This window comes from Manis pentadactyla, chromosome 4, assembly GCF_030020395.1.
Source record: "Manis pentadactyla isolate mManPen7 chromosome 4, mManPen7.hap1, whole genome shotgun sequence".
Classification (NCBI taxonomy): domain Eukaryota; kingdom Metazoa; phylum Chordata; class Mammalia; order Pholidota; family Manidae; genus Manis; species Manis pentadactyla.
This window is the reverse complement of record NC_080022.1, coordinates 144,045,869-144,068,911: the sequence shown is the minus strand read 5'-3', so window position 1 is coordinate 144,068,911 and position 23,043 is coordinate 144,045,869. Positions and strand designations below refer to the sequence as shown.

The 23,043-nt window shown below is 45.3% G+C and overlaps 2 protein-coding genes across 3 annotated transcripts in view; both read right to left on the bottom strand.

The window, feature by feature from the left end:
* PHF12 (PHD finger protein 12) overlaps nt 1-18,234 on the bottom strand; it is a 38,304-nt gene extending 20,070 nt beyond the window's left edge. The window contains exons 1-2 of the mRNA XM_036889837.2: nt 17,551-18,234; nt 16,709-16,890 (exon numbers count right to left, since the gene is read on the bottom strand). Coding sequence (XP_036745732.2) covers nt 16,709-16,890; nt 17,551-17,616 — 248 coding nt within the window. The 5' untranslated portion in view covers nt 17,617-18,234. The remainder of the gene's footprint in view (nt 1-16,708; nt 16,891-17,550) is intronic.
* A 2,990-nt stretch (nt 18,235-21,224) lies between these two features.
* The window catches only part of SEZ6 (seizure related 6 homolog), a 43,263-nt gene continuing 41,444 nt past the window's right edge, over nt 21,225-23,043 (bottom strand). The window contains exons 15-17 of one of the 2 annotated variants that reach the window (XM_036889838.2): nt 22,690-22,807; nt 22,502-22,604; nt 21,225-22,321 (exon numbers count right to left, since the gene is read on the bottom strand). In XM_036889838.2, coding sequence (XP_036745733.2) covers nt 22,292-22,321; nt 22,502-22,604; nt 22,690-22,807 — 251 coding nt within the window. In that variant the 3' untranslated portion in view covers nt 21,225-22,291. Of the gene's footprint in view, nt 22,338-22,501; nt 22,605-22,689; nt 22,808-23,043 lie in introns of both variants that reach the window. The other variant, XM_036889839.2, reaches the window with a different exon arrangement.

The window sequence follows — 23,043 nt, the reverse complement described above, 5'->3', positions numbered from 1 at the left end:
AGAGCCCTGAGCACACACGTCGGTCAGGATGCCCAGCAATCCCTCACATCTCACTGCACCCTTTTCTCCCCGTTTCCTTGGTGGACTCTCAGGAGGATCCTTACCAGAAAGAAGAAAATTGGAGGCACACTGGCCTGTTCGGACAGGCCTTCAACCCCTGCAAGACCACAGGTCAATGTCACCTGTGAAGTCTTCCTAGTTTTCTCTAATGTATTTCTGCAAAGGCAACATCCAAACAAATGAAATGTATATGTGCAATTTTGCCAAAAAGACTCTGCTACGCTTCAGCAGCCTTCATATTAAAATTAGCCCCGAAAAAGCTGTCACTTGTGATTCTGTTTTTCATTTCTTTTCATCTGCCCATTGGCTTTGTACCAAGATACCCTATGCCAAACATGTAAAGGAAATAAGTAAGGCAAGGTGGTATGGGCTTAGATCTTTTACCAGATGCGAATGGCTTCCTGACCACCCTTCAATGCTTCCCCTTAATCTATTCCCAACCTTGCGGGCAGAATGATTTACTTAAAACATCATTCTGATCTATCACTCTCCTAACCAAAAAGCCCTTCAATGTTGTCCTTACCCCATCCATTACAGCATAAAGCTCAAGCTGCGGAGCAGAGCAGGTAAGAACCCTGCTCTCTCCAGCTTTATTAGTCTGGCGGCTACCTATACATCCACAGTGTTTCTCAATTCTGTGTCTCTGCTCATTCCAGAGCCATTACCCACTGCCACAAAAGCTTAGACTTCCTCCATTCCTTCACCTGGTGCACTCCTTATCTTTTGGGCCTAAGTAGGTATTATCTCCAGGAAGTTTTCTCTGACAGCCCCTGATGTCTTATAGCACTTCAGTGTCACAAGGTACTGAAACCATTATGCACCTGAATCCCCTTCTCTATGCCTCACTTCGCTTTGTAGCTCCACATGATGCACAATGCCTGGTACACAGTAGTACTCAGTTAAACTTTAAAGAACTGGGGGAACACTGAAAGAATGGATTTCTAGTAAGTGAATGTAACCCCTCCAAAGTCATGAGGCAAAGCAATGCAACTGGGCAGGTACATATACTGGTGGTTAAATCACACAGGGTTATTATGTTTTCTAAATCACAAAACAGTAAGACATTAGAATCAAAGGTCATATCTGCAAATCTGAACTTCATACTTCAAAGCACCCTACCCTACTCGTTTAAGTCTTCTTTAAACAATTTGATTTCTTGTTTCTCTCTTAACACAGGGGGATAAAATGCTTAAAATTTTTATTAAGAGGCCCTCAAACACAGTTCCTGGTTGGTTTTGAAAGGATCACTTTTAGAGATACCAAATTCAAGAACTTGGTATTTCTCAGAATTCTAGATTATGGCCACAGCCTCCTCTTGTCTGCCCTAAAGAGTGGGATGAGGACTGCGAATTTAGAGAGTGGTATAAGGAAGTCAGAATGCTCTCTCCAGGACAAACACAACATTTAAGAGCAGGGCCTTGTTGGGATTTTGCTGCTTTCTTAGAGACAGCATGCATCTTGAAATAAATAAAAAAATGTGGTATCTTGAGAGAAGGTGGTAATATTTAAGATGGAACGGATATGGAAGGAAGGTCTATGTTCCTAGAAAATGATCATCATATGCATGGTTGGAACACAGGACTTGCCCATGGTAACTGTCCGTGTAAACTTACTCAGGATAATGTTTCCTCTTTGCTCCTAGCAATTCCTTTCAAGCTCTTTGGGAGACACTTTTCCAACTCAAATATCTGAAGTTGAAAAAGATTCATGAAATGGCTCCAGGAAAGACAGTCATTGGGGTAATAATCTCAGGAACCAGTTCCAAAAGATGCTGTTTTGTTAACATACTATAGTTTTGTTCCATATTAGAAATAGTGCCAACAGGGAAAGCATTCCAGGGAGAAAGGAGATTCTGCAGCCTCAGGTACTCATGAACATATCCTGAGGACTTCCTCACCTCAGCTGCCCATCTTAAAGCTCCTTCTCCCATAAGAACACTGTTCCCATTAAGTTTAGTATGCAACTTTGAAACAATTATATTCATGGCCAAGTCTTTAAATCATGATATGCCTGTCAAGAAAAAGAAGGCTCTGTTCCAGCTCCTTCTCATACCATACCAATGAAGGCAGGGTGCTAAGAGCCATTCTCTACAAAAGGAAATCATTAAAAGTTAAAAAGTCAGGTTAATACTGAAAATTACTCTTACAGGGGTTCCGCTGTTCAGCAGTGAAAACACTTATCATGAGCCAGTGCTGCTTGTAAAGACATCTACATGCTTCCTGATCACTAGAGCTCAGAAATAGCAGAGTGATAATCTCATCCTACATCTAGATAGGGCATTTCAGTTCACAAAGTGCTTTCACAGGTGTTCTTACTTGATCTTCACCACCATACTGTGAGACTTCTTGTTCCCATAATACAGGTGAGGAGACTGACTTAATGTAAACAATGAAGCCAGTGAGTAGCAGAATGAGAACCCAAATCAGTTTCTGCCTCTTAAATCTGGAGCCCAAACTCTTTTTAAAAAACCTTTAAAAATATTAGAAATATTAGAACAGAATGCAACATGCAACTTCCTTGGTCTCAAAGTGGAGCATTTCCTTCTATATCAGTCAACATTTACTGGCTGCTTACTAACCAATGCCACACTGGAGGAAGGACACAAACCATATTAAGTTATGATTCACCCCATGATGAAATACAGCCTCTGGGGGAGAGAGGACCAAAGTCATTCATCCATTCAAGCATTTTTGGACATGTATTTTATGCTAGGCAACGTGCTAGGTGGTGAGATTTCAGACATGGTCCTTGCTCTCAGGGATCACAGGCTAGAGACAACATAAAAAGCACAGTTGACAATGAGACCACACATAGTCAACTACGAACTGATGATTCTTGCCACACAGACCTATGTAGGGACTCAATTGCTCATGCATGTCAGACTCAACAAAGAACCCCAGAAGGTGACAGTGGCCTTTTCCCTACTTTCTTTCCACATTTCAGAGCTATTCAGTAAATGGTGATTCAGCTGGCAATCATTTAAAGATGGCAAATTTGGTTAAGGATCTTGAAGGGTTCAGGAGGAAACTATAGTTTAAGAAGCAGGTACTATTTCCATATTTTGAAGACCTACATGATAAAAGGAAGGTTCTGCGAGTGGGGACATCTTCCTGAGAATGGATGTTTAAAGTCCATCTAGAGCACAATAGTATTTTGAGAACTGTTTAAGTCCTGGGAAGGAAGGTGAACTCTAGAACATCTGTCCTCTGTATATGAGCTGCTTTGTCTCAGGAAACCAGTATCTCTTTAGCCAGCAGGTCAAGGACCTCTACTTTATTTTCTGGCTTTGAAACAATATGGCCTGCAGTTCTCTGAGACAAGTGGCCTTTGCCATGGCAGAGAAGAGTACCCTGTGGGGACAGAGCTCTTACAGAGTATCTTCCCATCTTCACTGTTGTGGATGTTTCCTTCCAGATGATTTGTTTAAAAGCCCTGGCCTGCAATTCCTGGCCAGAAAGTGTTTTTGCTTTTGTTCTCTGTTTACTGCTTTTCAACTCACTATTTATTTTAACCACTACCTGATTATAAAGATATTCTGTAAGCTGTAAAATAGTTCATAACAATAGAGCTCTAAATCTTCAGAGATTGTACAATCGAAGGATATGCATCTCAGAGTTTGGTCTGGCTCTCTGTGAAGCCTATAACCTGTTAACAGTAACATCTGTGCACAAACCAATTAGAAAGCTGGTAAAGGACATTAATTTCAAAACTAAAACTCCTAAAGCCAACCTCTACAGCAGGACAACCTCTAGACTCTCATAAACAAATCCAAATGACCCATCTCTATTGCTGATGAGGGTGTCTAGGTCAGTCTATTTCTGGAGTCATCAAAGAGAAACACACACACACACACACACACTTCTCAGCTAACTGTAATGCCTGCAGTGACAGACCTCTCCATGTGAAAGACTCAGAAACAGATGATCCCAACTCACAGCCAAAGAAGAGTCCAGTTTTAATTTAGAATGCCTCTTTCTTTCAGTAATGAGGCTGCAGCCCATCACTGCAGGTGGAAGATGTTGGTAGTTGTCATGGTTCTTGGCTCTCTAATTAAGAGGATCTATTTCAAGTCATACACCAGTGTGGCCGATCTGGGTCTAACCTCACTCATCTCCCTCACCTACTAATACATGTGAACCTGCACCACATTAACATTTACTTCAGATTTAGACACCACCAGTGGGACCTGTTGATCCACAGCTCTGCGTTAATTACCCATCCAGTGCAGGCCGTTTTTCAGTATGGAACTGGAAGGGAGAGGGGGGAGGGGAACAAGAGAACAAAGGGAGGAGGGGAGAGGTGGAGGGAGAGAGGGAGACAGGGAAGCAGAAAGGCTGCCTTTTATTTCAGAGACCTATTTTTTGCATTACAACATGCAGACAAAAACAGTGTTGGGATCTGGACTAATTTTTCAAAATATGTTAGCTTACTGATGTATGGCTTGCATACAAGCTGTATGTCGCTCCATCCAGCTGAGCGACAGTAACATTCAAAAACCTGAGCCAAAGGTAGGAGAGACATGAAAGTATCACTTAACCAAATTAAAAGCTTTGGTGCATGTATTAGGACAAAAGGAAGCAAATGGATGAAAAATACTTAAGAAAGAGCACATTCCATTTTCTTTTCCTGAACTGACAAAATATTCTGTTTAATACAAAAACTTAGCAACACTATGCAAATAGCATATCTGTACACAACATCCCAACAGCCTTCCACTTGGGTTCTCCTCTAAAAGAGGTCAGTCACATGAACTGGTAGGGCTCCCTGTCAGAACCCATCACTGTCCAAGAACCTAAAGCTCTCTATCCATACATGGCAGTTTCATTTGAAATAAAATACCAGTTAGACTAAGAAAGATTTCACAGTCCCCCACATCATCTGTATGTCCCCTCCTTTTTACTCGTGGTGGTAGGGTGTTTGGCAAACAAACAATAGTACTGAGCAGTTTTGATTCTTAATATCACAGTTCATGGGTCTCATCCATCCATCTGAGGTCCACTACCAGATAAAAATTCTGCAATTGTATTTAACGGCATTGTGTAAGACCAACAGCAAAAGACAATACATGCTCCGAACAGGCCTACTCCCCCTCAGACTGGCCCTGCTGCCCTGGCCAGCTCAGGAAGTGTGTTGGTACTAGCCAAAATGGGAGGGAGTGAAGGTGATCGCTGGCAGGATCACAATCATGTCTCAACCTCCCAGCACCCATCTTGATCTACAAAGGAAACTATGAGCACAAGCCCTTTAAAGACTGAAACAAGTTTTTGTCTTGGAAAAGCTAGGAGATATTGTGTTTTAATTTTAAAATCTCTTAAAATTTAAATTAGAAACTGCATTAATATAGTCAAATTTAATGGTCTATGTTTTGAAAGAACAAAATTTCATAAAATTCAAATGTCAGCAGAAACAGTAAGCTTCCTCTGGACACTTGTATGGGCATCAGTTTTTAAGTTCACATGGCCAAGATGATCATACTGAAGGATACAGGAGATGAAAGCAGAAAACTCATGGGATCCCTGAACCTTAATCCTTTTCCCACCTTCATCCCAGTTACCGATGCAAATACAGCTAATGCCACAAAGTACATAAAAAGTAGAAGCACTGCCGTTTTTTCATGAAAAACCTCAGTAGCAGTGTTAACAAGGAGACCAATGAAGTGCCAGGCCATTACAAATGCCCCATTGAGAAACTTCACTAGTTGCGTCACTTCCACAGGCATACAAATCCTTTCAAACTAGCTGACTGTGCCCCCAAATTTTATTGCCTTCTATGCAGAGCTGGCTTTTGACATCCGTCCAAGTCAAAGACACCTGGAGAAGAGGGTTACTAGTGTAGGGAAAGGAGGGAGGCATGGGGGGCAGAGCACCAACAGTTCTACCAGATGTTTGCTCAGCTAACTTCTCTACATGCTGAGCCTGTGTGCCAAGGATCTAATCTATCACTGGTTTGGCTGTTCTTGCCATCCTGGCTTCTCCACAATGGAAAATGGGCTGGCTATAAACATTTCTAAAGTGGGTTTTATTCATTCACCTCATGATAAAAGATGTTGGAGCCCACCTGTTTTGGAAGAGTCACCATTCTGGCCTCACCAGTCACTTTCTAATGTTCCTAGGGAATGTTCCATTGGAAAGAAGGACCAACAATTATACCTATTACAGAAGAGTTTCTTAAGTATGGAAAACTGGGTACTGTTCGAGGCCAAATTTAGTGGATTATTACAAAGGAATAGCCAGGCCACATTCTTCTTGTGCACACAGCTCAAGAAATCGGATCAGTGTACATCTTATAGATATTAAACCTAAAATTCAATAAAGGCTGAAAAACTAAAAACACTTAACAACATCTTTATTTGAAATCTAACTAAATATAGAGAGATTTCTTCTTAAGACCTAGCTGCTTTTCCCTAAGGAGGATTTCTACTTCATTTACCCTCCTTTGATAGGGTCTTAAAAAAAAGAAAGGAGGGAGAATAATGCTATTAATTTGGGCCAAAATAGTAAGACTTATTCCCTCCTTCTTTTACCCTTACCCTCTCCCCTCCCCCAATTTTTCTTATAAACCTCAAAGCTTTCCACCCTACATGACTGAAGCAATCTCCTGGGCACACTGTCAAACTGTGCTGTTGTGGTTTGATGCCACAGCTAAGTGCTGACTTAGGCTTCCCAAGCCTTCCAGTTATACCCCCCCAGTGACCTATTTAGGTGTTGAACATACTTCTCAGAGACAGAGTGCCATGGTTTTTCCCTTTGGCCCACTTTTCTCTTAGATGGTCCCTAATGAAAGAATAATCACCCTAAAAGCCTGAATGTGTGCACACAAAATGGTAAGAGGAAAGCTTGCATACAGCAACCCTACAAGCCTTGGTTATACAAGCCTCTTTCCCACAGCTTAAACTTAGCAGACACTTCTCTTACTATACAGCTTACTTCAACACCAACAAACTCCAGTCTGCAGTCAGAGACATCTGGTATCATGGAATTAGGCATCAGAAATAATGGCTAGGCAAAACTACAAAGGACGAATAAAGCAAAACAAAAGTGATATAACAATGTTTATCAAAAGGTCAAAATTAGTGACAGAATTCTCCCTACATTTAAAATGACTTTCAAAAAGTGGCAAGCAACATTAAGGGAAGTAGAATATGGCCAACCTTTGTATAGAACTATGAAAAATTATAGGTTTAGACATGTTTAATGAGATTAATGGAATATAATTTTCATTATGTATTTTGACTAATAACTGATGATAGTCAACTGAAAAAGTCTACTGTTTTTTCTGTTTCCAGAGCTTTGTTAAAACCAAGAACCAGCAGAGCTCTATCTGATGCAGCAAATATGGGAATTAAAAAGCTCCCAGGTTAGAAAAAAACATAGGCAAAAATCTCTTAGACATAAACATGAGTGACTTCTTCATGAACATAGCTCCCCAGGCAAGGGAAACAAAAACAAAAAATGAACAAGTGGGACTATATCAAGTTGAAAAGCTTCTGTACAGCAAAGGACACCATCAATAGAACAAGAAGGTATCCTACAGTATGGGAGAATATATTCATAAATGACAGATCCGATAAAGGGTTGACATCCAAAATATATAAAGAGCTCACATACCTCAACAAACAAAAAGCAAATAATCCAATTAAAAAATGGGCAAAGGAGCTGAATAGACAGTTCTCTAAAGGAGAAATTCAGAAGGCCAACAGACACATGAAAAGATGCTCCACATCGCTTGTCATCAGAGAAATGCAAATTAAAACCACAATGAGATATCACCTCACACCAGTAAGGATCGCCACCATCCAAAAGACAAACAACAACAAATGTTGGCTAGGTTGCAGAGAAAGGGGAACCCTCCTACACTGTTGGTGGGAATGTAAATTAGTTCAACCATTGTGGAAAGCAGTATGGAGGTTCCTCAAAATGCTTAAAATAGAAATACCATTTGACCCAGGAATTCCACTTCTAGGAATTTACCCTAAGAATGCCAGCAGCCCAGTTTGAAAAAGACAGATGCCCCCCTATGTTTATCGCAGCACTATTTACAATAGCCAAGAAATGGAAGCAACCTAAGTGTCCATCAGTAGATGAATGGATAAAGATGTGGTACATATACACAATGGAATACTATTCAGCCATAAGAAGAAAACAAATCCTACCATTTGCAACAACATGGATGGAGCTAGAGGGTATTATGTTCAGTGAAATAAGCCAGGCAGAGAAAGACAAGTACCAAATGATTTCACTCATATGTGGAATATAAGAACAAAGAAAAACTGAAGGAACAAAACAGCAGCAGAATCACAGAACCTACGAATGGACTAACAGTTACCAAAGGGAAAGGGACTGGGGAGGATGGGTGGGAAGGGAGGGATAAGGGTGGGGGAAAAAGGGGACATCACAATTAGCATGTATAATGTGTGTGGGGGGTACAGGGCAGGCTCTTCAATACAGAGAAGACAAGTAGTGATTTTACAGCATCCTACTATGCTGATGGACAGTGACTGTGATGGGGTATGTGGGGGGGACTTGGTGAAGGGGGAGCCTAGTAAACATAATGTTCTTCATGTAATTGTAGATTAATGATAAAAAAAAAAGCTCCCAGGTCATTACAGGAACCCAGGGATGGTGGAAAGAACAAGAGCTTCCACACTGCCCAGTTTTCTAATGCAGAGGCTTATTTAAACTCACTTGAAGTCCTATGTATTTGTTATCTTCTCTGCTCAAATGCAGACAGGAAAAAAATAATATTCAACGTCACTGAGGATCACATGTGGATAAAAGCCTGTAAATGTGCTTGCACTTCCACAAACAAGGTCCTACCACGGAACTCAAACTTGTTAGTAATTCTCAGGGTTCCCCCATCCTTGCCTGGCGGTAAAGTGACATCTTTAGGTTATGGTTAAATTCAAACCCTATAGAGAGTCCTCTCTTGCTCACTCAAGCTTATTTGAAAAAGAGCCTCATGCAGAGCCCGAATCAGCGGGAAAGACTGATACTAGGTTCAGGCATGGAGCTTTTCCCCACCCTGCTGTTACTCTCTTTCCTTTCAAGACTGGGAGACATTTCCTGGGAGATACATTTCCTGTACAGTTTGTTAGGAAACAGGGGAAGGGCAAAGATTAAACACCAAATCTATTAAGACACAGGAAAGCAAATGTAATTAGGGGGGAAGGAATGGTCACTCTGTGTTTGTGTTAACAAAGGTACCTTATACTTGGAAGAATCCAGACATCATTTATTCCCCAACCAATGTTTACCTTTGCCCGACTCTCATTTGTAATACCACAGCAGTGACGTATTTTGCAGCAGTGAGCAGAGGAAATGGTCTTCAGCCTTTGGTTTTCATGGAGTTTAGTAAGCATTTAGTACACGACTACAAAAGGGAAAGGGGTAGCTCTTTGAGTCATTTTTCATTACTTATAAAATATCATTAATCTGCTAGGTGTACTTGAAGTTTGTTTACAATGAATCCAACAGCTCTCTGTAGTAACCAAGTTCCTTTTTGCTGATGGTTCTAATAAATGATTTCACCTTTATCAGTGTCTACTGTATTCCTCAGTGTCTTTTGCCTCCCGAACAAGTGTACTTAAACTTCATCTTTTGTCTTATTTGCTGAAACCTAGATTTAGAAATAACCTTAGGCTTCAAGGATGAAGATTTTCGTATTTGTAAATGGCAGGCAAAAATGGAGTCACTTTCTTATTCTTCTTAACTGCTTTTGAGTCATGGGGAAAGCAGCCAGCTAGTGACCTGTGCATGTGTACTGGGTACAGTGACAAGCCCACAATACTGAGGTGCCTTTCTGAAATCTGGTCTAGGACCTGCATTGAATACGATGTCCTCCTCTTTCAGGGAACCGAGAGGGGTACAGCTGTACTCTGGTCCTATCTTGGGAGACTAACATTATGCAGAGGTGTTTTTATAAGTGTCACTCACTGAATGGCAATGCAGTGTGCCATGTTATACTCCCTGGGGAATCTAAGTCAAAGGACGAGCACAGTAGAGATGGGAAAACAAATTTTTCTGGTGCCTTAAAACTCTTAACATCTTAAAACAATACATTTCCAGAATTCTGTGCTGTATTACCCTAGTATGTGCCATTATAACCCCAAACAGAACCTTCCACCAGAGTGGCCTGGTTAACTACACAACCAAGGAATTGTTGTGTATATGCTGGGTGTGAGACAAGAAAGTTCAGAGATGGATTTCAAAACTCTTAACCATAATCAATTCATCTATTTTCTATTGTCCTGTCACTTGCAGAAGAAGAGACGTACCCTCTTCTGTGAAAAAGCAGGACATCTGCAATTCTATGTAGCAGAAATCCTCTTGGAAGCATCAAAGCAAACTGTTTCTTTTTAAAGCCAAGTGAAACCTTCAGGCAAATATTATCTGTGCTCTATTTACTGCTATCTGGGCTTACATAAAGACACACATAAACAGGTGAGTTCACTACAGTGTACAACTTTTGTTCTTGTTAACTGGATTCAAAAGACTGCTGACTGAAGTGATTTCCACCCCAAGCTGCTACCCATCAAACTGAGGCAATTAAAATCTTCCTCCTTAAACTTGGAGCCTTTCTCTAAGTACAAGAAGTGTCTACACATAGAAATTTCTATTTTGGCTGGTGGGTGCTAGGTGGGCATCTTGGCTTAAGGTATGTGGTGGACTTTTTATTCTTCCTCTAGGGTGACTTACAGCCTCGTACTTCTTTGCTAAGGGTCACCCAGAAAAGTTGAAATAACAACATACCAAGTTACAGTGTAACATTCTTTCCACTGAGATGTACCATTGGGGCTAGAGTTTATAGAAGAAACCCTTGACTCACTGCCATTATGTAGTTAATCAGGCACACATATTAAAATGGGCTTAAATCAACCACCTTTTTCTAAGTAAGACTCAAAAAAGTTAAGTAAAAATGGGTGAAGACAACCCAACAGAATGGGAGAAAATACTTACAAATCATACATATCTGACAAGGGACTTATAATTTGCAATATATGAAGGACTCTTACAACTTGGTAATAAAAAACCAAATAACCCAATTACATTTGGACAAAGGATCTGAAAAGACATTTCTCCAGGAAAACAGAGAAATGGCCAATAAGCACATTTAAAGATGTTCAATTATCTTTAGCCATCAAGGAAATATAAATCAAAACCATAATGAGATACCACTTCATGCCCATCTAGGATGGCTTTAATCAAGAAGACAGTTCCAACAAGTGTTGGAGAGCATGTGGAGAAACTGGAACCTTCATACGCCGCTGGTGGGAATGTAAAATAACGCAGCCATTTTGGAAAGCAATCTGGCAATTCTTCAAAGGTTAAACTTAAGAGTTACCATATGACCCAGCAACTACACTCCCAGGTATATACCTAAAAGAAACGCAAACAAATGTCCATACACAAAAACTGCACCCAAATGTTTATAGGATCACTATTCACAATAGCAAAAAGTAGAAACACTCCAAATGTCCAAATAAAATGTGGCATATCCATACATGGAATAGTATTCAGTCATTAGAATAAAGTACTCATAGATCCTACAAGGATGAGCCTTGAAATCTCACTGAGTCATTTCAAGCTATTATTAGTACTTTCGCTCAGAGCTTAATGAAAACCAGTATTTCATTCAACACACAGAAGTGACTATTTGAATCCCTTTTCGGTTCATATTAGACAATTCAATTGTTTTTATTTAGTTTATAATTTGGTTTTTTGGAGACATACTTAAGAACTTAAAACAGACCAACATGAATCTCACCTCCAGATTAAAATGCAAGCACTACCCAAATATGTCTTTTACACATTTACACATGTAAAAAATACACAAGTCATTTAGAAAGGCCAAAAATGGTCCTTATATATTAGTGGAGTCCATCTGTAAAGAACTTTCAGAGCCTTAAGGAACAGCAGGAGATTAATGACATTATAACAACATCCTACCTGTCACTGACTATGGGAATTAATTTTGGGATAGGCCCCAAATGAGCAACTTTTCACAACAGTACCACTAAGTACTTGCCTTTAAGTTACACCAAAATTTGAGAAGTGTTACCTCCTTTTCCACCTTCGTTATTTCTGATGCTTCCTTTGCAACCAAAGCCCTCTGGGTCACAAACATTTTGTGAATAAACAACTCATGCCAAATAGTATTCTTGTATTTTTTAACTGTGATTGTCCTTTACCTTTTTTTTTTCAATGCTTCTGTTTCTTAATTTTTCAGTTTATTTGGTGACAGTAATAAATACTGGCAGCTGGAATAATGCCAATCAGTCATGTGTCATACAATATAGGTTTCTGTGTTCTGGTGAACTTTCTGATGCCATGTCCCTCTTTATATGCTGTACTAAAGGATTTTTTTTTTAAAGCACACTTTTTTTTTTGGTATCGGTAATGTACAATTACTTGAACAACATTATAGTTACTAGACTCCCATTATCAAGTCCCCACCACAGACCCCATTACAGAACAGTGATTTGTCCTTTATCTTTTAACTAAAGCACCTATCACACAAGAATTAGCTCTGGAGCTCCCAATTAAGTTTGCGAAGCGTGCAAGTTAAAGTTGAACATTACTGGGCCCCCCTCCCTGTTTGAGTGGACCATTTAAAAGCAATACTACACCCCCAAAGGCCAATACAACACAGCAAATGCAAAAATAAGTAAGATACACATAAAACCCAATTAGGTTTGTTTATTGCTGAATCCTTTTATTATTGAGGGGGTGGGGTGAGGAGAGGCAGTCCCAATGCTGTCACCTCCAGTTCTCCAATGCTGGGATTCCACTTACAATGTCAGAAACAACAGCCATAAGATGTGAATTTAAATGTATTTTAATCCATCACTGCCGAATACTATTCTAGTGAGGAGTTAATAAACACAACAAAAATTTTAAAAATCACCCCCTTAAAAGTTCAAACAGCAAAGATTTTCGGCAAAGCAGTTTTCTACTCAATGTGTGAAACCTTTCTTGTTATGATTCACTAGAAATTAAATATGCAAAACTCCAAGCTGAGCTTAGTTTTGCCTGTGCAGAGACCTTTTTACTCTCATTCTTCGAAAACCTCATTTTGGATCTTGCTGCCAACACCAAAGAGAGGAAAGCCGGCCAACAATTCCAAATATAACATGCGGAGGCAAATGCTACAGAAATCTGTCTGACGGGAAGCGACCATGCTGAGGTCTGCTGAGGTAGATGCACTCTCAATCAGACCGTTTTGGTCTCAGCCTGTTGGGAGCAAAATACCAGGAGAGAAAGCAATCAGAGGAAACCATCCAGCCTCATTACTGATGCCCTATGGTATTCACTCTTTATCAGCGAGAACAATCCATCCATCTCAAACAGAAAGATGGGTCAGTGGCAACTAAAGCTCCACTAGTTACTCTAATTTTTCTTTTCAACTGGTTTTTTAGGGACCAGTCAGGCCACGGAGACCAGTATTTTCAGAAAGCTCAACTATGGCATGACAATTGTTATAAAGGTCTGGTTCACTAGGGATAACTTAAAAACTTATCTTTCCAATTCTCTGGGGACAGTTTAGTAACCACCCCCTACTACTACTCTGAATAACTGATAAACCAGTTAAACTTGGATAAAATGATTACACTATCACTTAAGTAAACATGAAAACATCAGCTCCTTAAGTTTAATTCTTCAGTGAGGTCATGGTCCTGAGCGCAGGATAATTCATTCCCTCACCCAGAGGATCATTACAGAAAACCCCGAAACAGGGCTCCCCATCTAATTGGGAAGGGAGGACTGTTCCTCATACAAAACAGTGGCCCCTGAGAAAAGACAGGACAATTAAAACAGCTTATTTGACCAGTCATTTCCTCCAGTAGTTTATCTTAGAAAAATCCCCTGTGGTTATGGCTGTGTCACTGAGCCCAGGAGGTAAGTTTGCCTAGAATCACTTCTGGAACATTTTACTAGATGGTGTTCACTGTGCAGCAAGCTGGCAAGGTACACAAGAAACTGAAAACGACTTATTTCACACAGCTTTGAATGGAGACCCACAGCAGCACTGCAATTTTGACCTATAGGGTTAACAAAACTCCATCTTCACTCTTGTACAGTTGTATGTAAGGAAAATTATTATTACTATGCTTATTTAAATAAATAGTCTTAGTATGTTAAAAAGGGAAGCAAGAGAAAATAAAGGCACACCTCCTAACTGCACGCACTCCCACAGGCACAAATAAGCAATAATGGGACAAATTAACGTGAGTACACTCAGAATTCAAATTTTCTGAGACAGTTAACTGCTTGACCTAACTACTGTGGTTAAGATGGTGAATGAACTACTTCACTTGTGCTGGGAAGAGTGTGGGGCAAAAAGGCAGGGAAGCGGGATAAACCTCACTTGAAAGAAGGCTTCTTGCTTTGTGATTTCCAGAATAAGTCAGATTAAGTCAATGGTACATTCAGTACTGGTATCTTCAAAAAGGGAACTGGAGATGTGAAACAAGTCCTGCCTCATTTACTAGGATTCCCAAATCTCTGATTACCAGGTCCCATTCATGGTCTCCGCAAAAAAAGAAGAAAGAAAAAAAAAAAGACATTTAGTCTAGGCAAGTCTGATTCTCCCCAACAGCTGAAAGAGTCCCTCCCTCTCTTTGTGAAGTGAAAATTGCTAATTGTTAAAACTTGACAACACTTTGACTCATCTAATTAAAAGTTCCAGAGATAAGGATTTAAAGTTTAAAAGGCAAAACAGCATCCTTTTCCATGCCTGAAGTTTCTAATAAACAATGTCATCTTTATTAAGTAAGAAGACTAAAGAACTAACAAAATTTTCACTCAATATGTAAGTTACCATTCTTGGTTTAACACTAAGTTTCATCTTAGAGGTAAACATTAACCCACATTCTAAATCAAGAAACCTACAATTCAGTCCTAATATGTGTATCACAAAATCGCAACAAAAAACAAAAGCAACTGGGAGTTAACTGGTAAGCAACACCCACATCCAGGTACAAATCTCTTCCAAGTCCAACAGCAGCACAGGAAACTTGACCAGAGATATTTTCCCCACGTGGATCACACCTTATAGGAAACAAAGGCTAAAAACCACAGACCCTTCCTGCCGGTATTAGTCACTTAATAATAAAAATTTTAAAGCCAGCAGCAAAGCTTCCTCTAGGATAATAATTTTTGTCCTGCAACATTATAAGCCAAGGTGGGGTGCCCTCCTGGGCAGCAGTATCTTTAGTAACGGTAATGGGAGCTTCCTACTTAACTTCCGACCACAGATTAATTTGCCCAGTATCAGTCATCTAATAAGTGTTCCAAAACCTGCAATTAGTACAAATATACAGTAGGCACAATTCCACAAGTTGAGAGACGGAATGCGAATGAAACTGTAAAGAGCTTAAGGAAAAACCTATATTTTTAAAAGAAAAACAGGACTAAAAAAGGCAACATCAAAAACTGGTGGGAACAAACAAAACAGCCCCTCTCCTTCCCGCTCTCTCACAAACGGGTCTCACTCAAGTGCTGCTTAACAACAGAACAAGACCCAACAGAACGAGATGCATTTTGGGTTCCTTGCGCATTTTTTCTGGAGGACAGAGGTGATTTCTCCAGGCAGAGCTGGAGTTTAAACTCTTCTTGGCAGGATCATTCTGGGTTGAGCTGATGAGCAGGATCAAGCAGCAGGCGATCAACCCAACCCCGTCTCTCCCCTCCCCTCGCGTTCAGTAAAGGGGGTGTGGGGGGGGAACGCGCACAGCTTTCCGCTCTCTGCTCCTTAAAAATGCCCTCACTGAGCCACCGCACTCAATTCTGACCCGGCTGCAAATAATTTTGCCACTAAGGGCTCGCCGACTCGGAGCGGAGACGTGAAATCAGCGCCCAAGGGCAATTTAAATTGTCTAACCCGGCCCGATTTCCTGAGAGGCGGCACCACTGGGAGGGGAGGCAGCTCTGAGAGGCAACAGGGGGCAAGCGGGGGCAGAGAACGGGGACCAAAGCGGCGAGATCCCAGCCCCGGCCCCCGAGGAGCTTCCGCAGAAAAGACTCCGAGGCTACCCCCAACGCTCCCTGGGAGACGTTTGCAAATCATATATGCAGCCAAAATGGCGCTGAGAATAAAAATATAATTTAAAGGCAGGTCGCCATATTGTAAACAGAGAGGCAGAGAAGAGGCGGACTCAAGAGACATCCTCCATGATTTCTTCTACAGCCGCAAGCGCCGGGTCCCCCAGTTCGGGCAGCTCCGGCGGCCTAGGGCTCAAGCGCACCCACCCGGAGAGCCCAGCCCGGCAGAAGCCCGAGGGCAGCAGGCGCGCGGGCGGGCGGGCGAGCGGCGCAGGGCTCGGAGCTCCTCCCCTTCCTCCCCCGCCACCGCCGGCCGTGCCCTGCCGGCTGGGTCCCGGCTACCCAGCCAGCGCCTTCCAATCCCAGATGGGGCTCTCCTCATTCCTCCCAACCCCCACCTCGAAGTTCAGACCCACTCCTACTCCTTCCCCCAAAACGGCCAGATCCGGACAGACACCTGGGGGTGGGGAGGTGATTGCTCCAGCGGCTGCAGAAAGTCAGCTAGCGGCTGCAAGCCGCCCGTTATTTCGGCAGACAGGGTAGGCCGGGTGAAGGAATGTGCCGAGAAAAGTCCGCCAAGAGGCTCCAAAGGGGTCCCTAGACCTTACCAGCACTGGAGGTGGAAGGCGGCCGGGCAGTGGTCGCAGCACAGGAGATCCCCACCTTCTTTGCAGCTATCGCAGCTGTCGTGGTTGGTGGCCCTGCCGCTTCTCCGGGGCTCCTTCTCAGGCTTCCGACTCCGCTTTTCTGCCTCGTCCGTCTTGGGGGGAGCCAGCAGAGCTTGGATTTGCTGCACACACATACAAACGGCGTGTGTGCACACTCGGAGCTCCCGGGCGGTCCGTTGCCCCCCCGGAGCGGCTTCTCCGTCACCCACCCTTCTCCCCCCTTTTGTCCTTCTTCCTCCCATCCAGGCTGCTCCGAGAACCTCTTAGCCCCCGGAATAGGGGGAGCCCACCCTAACCGCGTTCCTGCAGCACAACAACGAGATACAGCTTCTTCCAAATGGGGAGGATCAGGGTAGGGGGATGGGGAGAGGGTGCGCGGTTCCCTTCTCGCCACTTCCTTGTATGGACAGTGGGGGACTCCAAAGCCAGGCTAGGGAGAGGCCTGAAGCCCGGTACCCGGACGTGCTGGGTGAAGCACAAAGGGGCCGACAAGAAGGGGGTGGGGAAGCCCGCCGGTGCAACGAGATGGAGTGGGTTGGCGCCTCGGGATAGCGAATGGAGGGCAGCGGGTAGGTGAAACCTGCTGCAAACGTCCTCGGAAACTGAGCTCAGACCCCCGAATTGCAAAGATGGGAGGGAGAGTCTGGATGAGGAAGAACCCCAACCCCCAACCCCCGCCACTAGGCCCTCTAGCGCTGCGAGCTTAGGACCGGCTTTGTGGGGCGGAGGGCGGAGGTTCCCTCCCGGCGCTGGGGGAAGGGGATGAGGAGGGCCACTCTTACCTCCATCAGCCCCCCCGACGTGTCCAAGTCGTATACGATCGTCTTGGTCTCCATTTTCTCCCACATTCATCCACCTCCCGGGCTGGGCGCTTTCTGCTCCGGTCCCCCCAACCCCGGGGGGAGGGGGGAGGCGGGGGGAGGGGGCGCTCCTGACCCCGGCCCTCCTTCTTTTTTCCCAACACGGGTCCCGACTTCCTCGCCCTGGCTCCCCCCCACCCCCCGGCCCCCAGTCCCCGGGACGGCAGCGTCCTCCCCACGGGCCGTGAGGGGGGAGCGGCCCCTCAGCCTCGGCCCAGCGGCTGGCTGCACGGTGGGTCCCGGCTCCGGGGGTCAGGCCTCGGCGGGGCCTAGTCCCACAGGCTAAAGCCGGCTCTGGCGACCGCTGGTCCGGCCAGGAAGGCTGGAGGGCGCTGCCATCCCGGGGTTGGGGGTATCGGAGGTGGGGGTGAGAGGTTAGGTGAGGTTGTGGTACGTGAGGTGACTGCGGGGAGGGTGGTGGGGGGTGGTCCCCGGGCTCCGCCTCTCGCCGCCGCCGCCGTCTGCGTCCCGGCTGCCGCGCACTTGGCGCAAACTTACCGCGAGCGCCCGCAAAGCCACCCGCGCAGGCGCCCCGGGATCGCCGCTCGCCGCGCGCAACCGCAGTGACAGCCGGCGGCAGGGCTCCCGCGCAGCCGCAATGAGGGCATACCCCCCGGCGCGCAGCCGCGCTGGCATTCGTCTGGAGGGCCGAAGCCCCGCCTTTCGGCCTTGCGCCGGCGTACTAAAATAAAAGGGTGGGACCTGAGGTCTCGCGCAGGCGCCTGAAAGAGTTTGTAAGGGTCAAGACGCAGCCGCAGGAACACCAGGACGCTTCATCCATTGGTGTTTGTGTATAAACGAAGAGTACTCTGTTCCCGCGCAGGCGTGTTGAGTACGCTCCCCTCCCGCTCCACAACGCTGCCGCGCAGGCGTACTGTACCTGCAGGCCCTAACAAGAATACCTCTCCTTCCGCCATTTTGGTAATGGGATATAGGCTACCGTGTCCTTGGGAGTCTTCAGGCATGAACAGTAAAGAGCAAGGTGTGGTGTTGCCTGGAGCTGGTAGCCTGTCGATGACAGCAGTACTCCTAAGGATGTTGTACTGAACTGCTTGGTTCCAGGGTCAGGTGTGGCTGGACCAGTCGCCATATTGGTAAAGAAAAAAAGAAAAGGCAACAGAAAACGATGCTTTTGGTGTCTGGTTGAAAGGCTGCTGTTCCTACTTCCCTCTCGCTACCGACAGTAAATTTAGCCCGAACATCCCCGCCTTGCGTAGTGATGGCACTAAGGAGAGTTCCACTTGCCGATTACTCCCCTCTTTAGATCACTGTTCCTGAGAACTGCTCTTCAAAAGGAAGCCAACAGCGGAGTTTGTAATGCTGACAACGCCCAGCTACCTGCCTACAGTGGACTTCAACTCCCAGTTTGCAATGCGCAAGCGGTCCAAAGGGCGAACTGGAGCGAATTGCATCCTGAGAGCAAGAGGGCGATCGGTCTGGTGGACTGTGGGAGTCGTAGTTTCGTGTGCGTGCAACGCACTGTATATAGTAGGATGGACTCGGGGAAGAGGGGTTTGCCTGCTGGGAAGGGATTCTTTTGAGAGCTGCCGTGCTGTACGCTGGGATTTGTAGTCTGAAGGCTTCATGTTCCCTGTACGGCGCCTGCTCCTTCCCTTGGTATAGCCTTCAGAGTTGGTCAGTTACCTCTGCTTGACTGTAGATGAAGCAGTGAAAAAGGGGATGGCATTATTGTGCCTGATACTTGGAATTTAGTTGGCATTGTTGCCGGGTAGCCGTGTCCTGCTCACGTTTGTTGTTGTTAAGATATACTTAGCATTCTCAGAAGTGTAAAACTGGAAAGGTCTTAAAGACCATCTGTATTAATCCCCTTATTTCCAGGTACACAGAAAGGAGCAGTGACTTGCATAGTTCACATAGTAAATTTATGGCAGACCTATGAATGAAACGACTTTCTTGATTCCCAGGCCATGACACTCTCCACTACAACACGCTAACTACCTGTGAGGGGCTGTTGCTGTGCCTTTCTTTGGATAGTAAGGAGGATGAGTTAGATAGGGTAGGGGTGTAAGTATGTGGTCTAAGGTTTCTTTTTCTGACCTTTATGATGACCTCTGATCTTTGTGATAGCCTGGGAAGAATGGTAAGGTCATAGGCCTTGTTGGTCTGGTAGGGGAGATGTCATGTAAATTGGCCACTCTCTGTCCTATGCCAGCCTCAGCAAACATGAAATCTTCCTGCCTACAGGCCAGAGATGTGTTCTCAGAAAAAGAAGGGCTGAGCTAGATATGGGAGTGGCCAGACCTCATCTCTTCTGGGACTGTATTTCATGCCACAGACCCCCAGAAGTTGGAACCTCAAGTGCCGTCTCTCACTAGATTCCTTCCTACTGTCCAGGGCCCAGCTGTGCTGCTGTGACGGCCTGAAGGCATTATGGGGCAGATAAGTAAGTCATTGGCACATGCGCAATGAGCAAGGCTTTGCTTTGATCAACACCATCAGTGCAGTTGAGAACAGGAACAGGTGGTGGCTAATGACGGAAGTAATACTTGGCTCTGCTGACAAATGCTAGGGGAACTAATCACCCCGCACACTTTCCTGTTAGGTGTGCAAGTATTTGGTGCCACCTAGGAGAGCTCCAACCCTGGCTATTCTAGGGGGATTGAGAGAGAGCAGGTGGGATACCGATGCTTTTGGAATTGACCTCTTGTGGCTAATCTAGGCACTGCACTCTGTGTGGGCTGGAACCTTTCCACCCTTCAAAGTGGCTTGTAGAACCAGGAGGTGGGTAACCCTGAGTGGACAAGACCTCCTTACTGGAAGACTGTAGATACTGGTTGTTGCTATTGTTTCTTTCAGGGATCTTTTCTTCTGGCTTCGGAGTGCCTGTAACTCCCCGTTACCTGTCTTTTGCTTTGCCTTGGGAGAGCAGCCGTGTAGGACCCACCTCTAAGCATGGATGTACATGCTGGCAGCCAAGACTGGGCAAACATTTTCATCTCAGGTTGTGCTGGAGGCCATAGAGAAGGGGCATAGAGGCTGGGAGGGATCAAATCTGGCAAACTTGAGCAGATCCTCTCCAGCCACCTCTTTCTGGGGCACATGGATAGAGAGCTTTGCTGAAATAGGAGCCAAGACCTAAGCTGCACTGACCCTACTCCTGACAGTCTGGATGTTCTGTGACGCCAAAGAAGACTAGGGTTCTATATTCATGGGGTTCAGTCTCTGATTGCTAATCCAGTTTCCTTAGTCTTGCTAGCTGGGAAAAAATGGGAAGGAGACAGGCTTCTTGGACCTTGTCAGCAATACAGTGGCACTGAGGAGGTGCTTAGGAGTGTGCCAACATGTAGTTGTGGACCTAGTAAACAGGAGGAAATGAAGCACTGGAGTAAATGAGCTGTTGGGTTCCTAGGCTCCCACACCACTGAGGCAGCAGCCACTGGGGCCTCTCATTTCAACCTGCTATCTATTGCTCTGACTTTGTCCGAACAGTAGTCCCTGAAGCACCTGTATTCCATTTTTGATAAAATCTGGGGATGATCATTTGGTAGGCCCAGTATGCCTGTGGTTCTGAAGTCTACATCCCATTTATCTCCCACCTCTCTTCCCTCCAAGAAAGCACCATCCATCTGGCCATTGCTTGTTTTTTTTTTTTTTTTTTTTTTTCAAAAACACCATTTTAATAAGGAAACAACAGAAAAAGAAGATTGTTCTCTGGCTGGAGCCCAAACCTCATACATACAATACATTACATGTATAGGGTGGCCTGTTGCCAGCCCCTGGGCCCCTCCCTGGGGCTCTCTGATCCCCTGTTCCATGCCACATTTCTGGGCCATTGGACCTCTGCTCCTCTCCAGAATATGCCTGCTCACTCCTGTTATCCCAAAACACAGTGGCCAGGAGGACAGCCTGGCAACTAATTGGGGTTGGAGGAGGGACTAGTGAGAAAGAGGATGTTTGTAACAGCCAGACATCAGAGGAAGGCCTCCCTCTCCACAGAGTGTAGGGCTGCCAGGGAGCAGTGGCATGTCCTGCTTCGGTGTAGAGTATGAGTTCCTAGGGAAGCCCAATCTGAGTTTGAGGCAGGGTCCCAAACTCCTTAGGATCCCTTAGGATTATTGCCTCCACCAGGAAGGGACAGGAGACAGAGAACATTCTCCAACATTCCTGGGGCCTTAGAGAAGGACTAGAGATCTCCCCAAGAGGCTGACGTCAACATGCCAGGACTACTCAGAGGTCACTGTTGCGAGCAGTCTTGGCCACTGGTGACGGCTCTGTGAGGACCATGCTGGCACAGTTTCCATCACTGTCCAGTGAACCCTGCTGCAGGGTGCTACACGACAAGGCTGGATGGTGTTCATAGGGAAAAAGGTGCTTCTGCTCTGCCTGTGAGTTCCAGGCTGGAGGTCCAGGGCATGAAAGAGGGTCAGGAAAATGCTGGTTCTTGATGCATGTGCTCCTGCTGTGATCTGCTCACAGGCAGATGCCCCCTGACTTGGACCCAAGAAAGGGCCTTAAGTGGGCAGTGGTACCAAGAAAATAAGCCCTTGTGGGCCTTGCAGGTGGGAAGGGCACAACTTCTTGAGGATTGGTGGCATCTCTTCCCAGGTGGTATGTACAGGAGGTGGAGAGACAGCAGGAAGCTGGGAGCTCTGTTACTGGGCTGTGATTCAGGGCTGAGCTGGCTTCCCTGGGCTGCGCCCACCTAGATGGAGACTTCATATTCTCTAGTCTCCTGCAAAGGAAAGAGACTGCTGGGAGTTGGAAACTTGTATAAGGTTTGCCAGCCCATAGTCCACCTTCCCAAGGAAAAGGGAAAGAGTGGGAGGGCTTGGCAAGACCCTCAGGGTAGCCTGCCCAAAGGAGCATAGGATTGGGTCCTGGATAGGGTGTCAAGGCTGGCATGGGTACTTACTCCAGTTTCGTAAGTCGGATTGTCAAATGCTGACTCCATGGTGATGGGGTCATAGGGGCGGAGTCGTGTTCGGGGCAGCTGTAGGGGGCTTTTCTCCTGGAGCCTATGGGGCAGAGAAGCGTGTGAGTCAGGAGTGCTGCGCAGAAGTGAGTCAGGCCTGTGGGGGCAGGAAGGGAAGCCGGACTCACCTGGAGAAGTAGAAGTACACCCCTCCCACCAAGAGTGCCATTGCCACCAGTGGCAAGAAAATGGCAGCTGCTATGTGGGCCGCGTCCAGGGTGCTGTAGGCAGCAGGTGCCTTGGCAACTGAAAACACAATTGGGATTGGGACAGAGGTCCCTGTCACCTGGAGCCGCTATCCCCTCACCTCTGCACAGGAGCCTCCAGCCACCAGCTCCCTCTAGCTGGCTGGGGGCAGGGAAGGAGCTTGTTTCCCTGCTAGTCTCAGACCTCCCTCTTTCTCTGCCCCTCCACCTTGGGGAACCCCTGACCTGGGAATTGTGAGAACCAGGGACAGAGAGACTATTTCCCTGGTCCTCCAA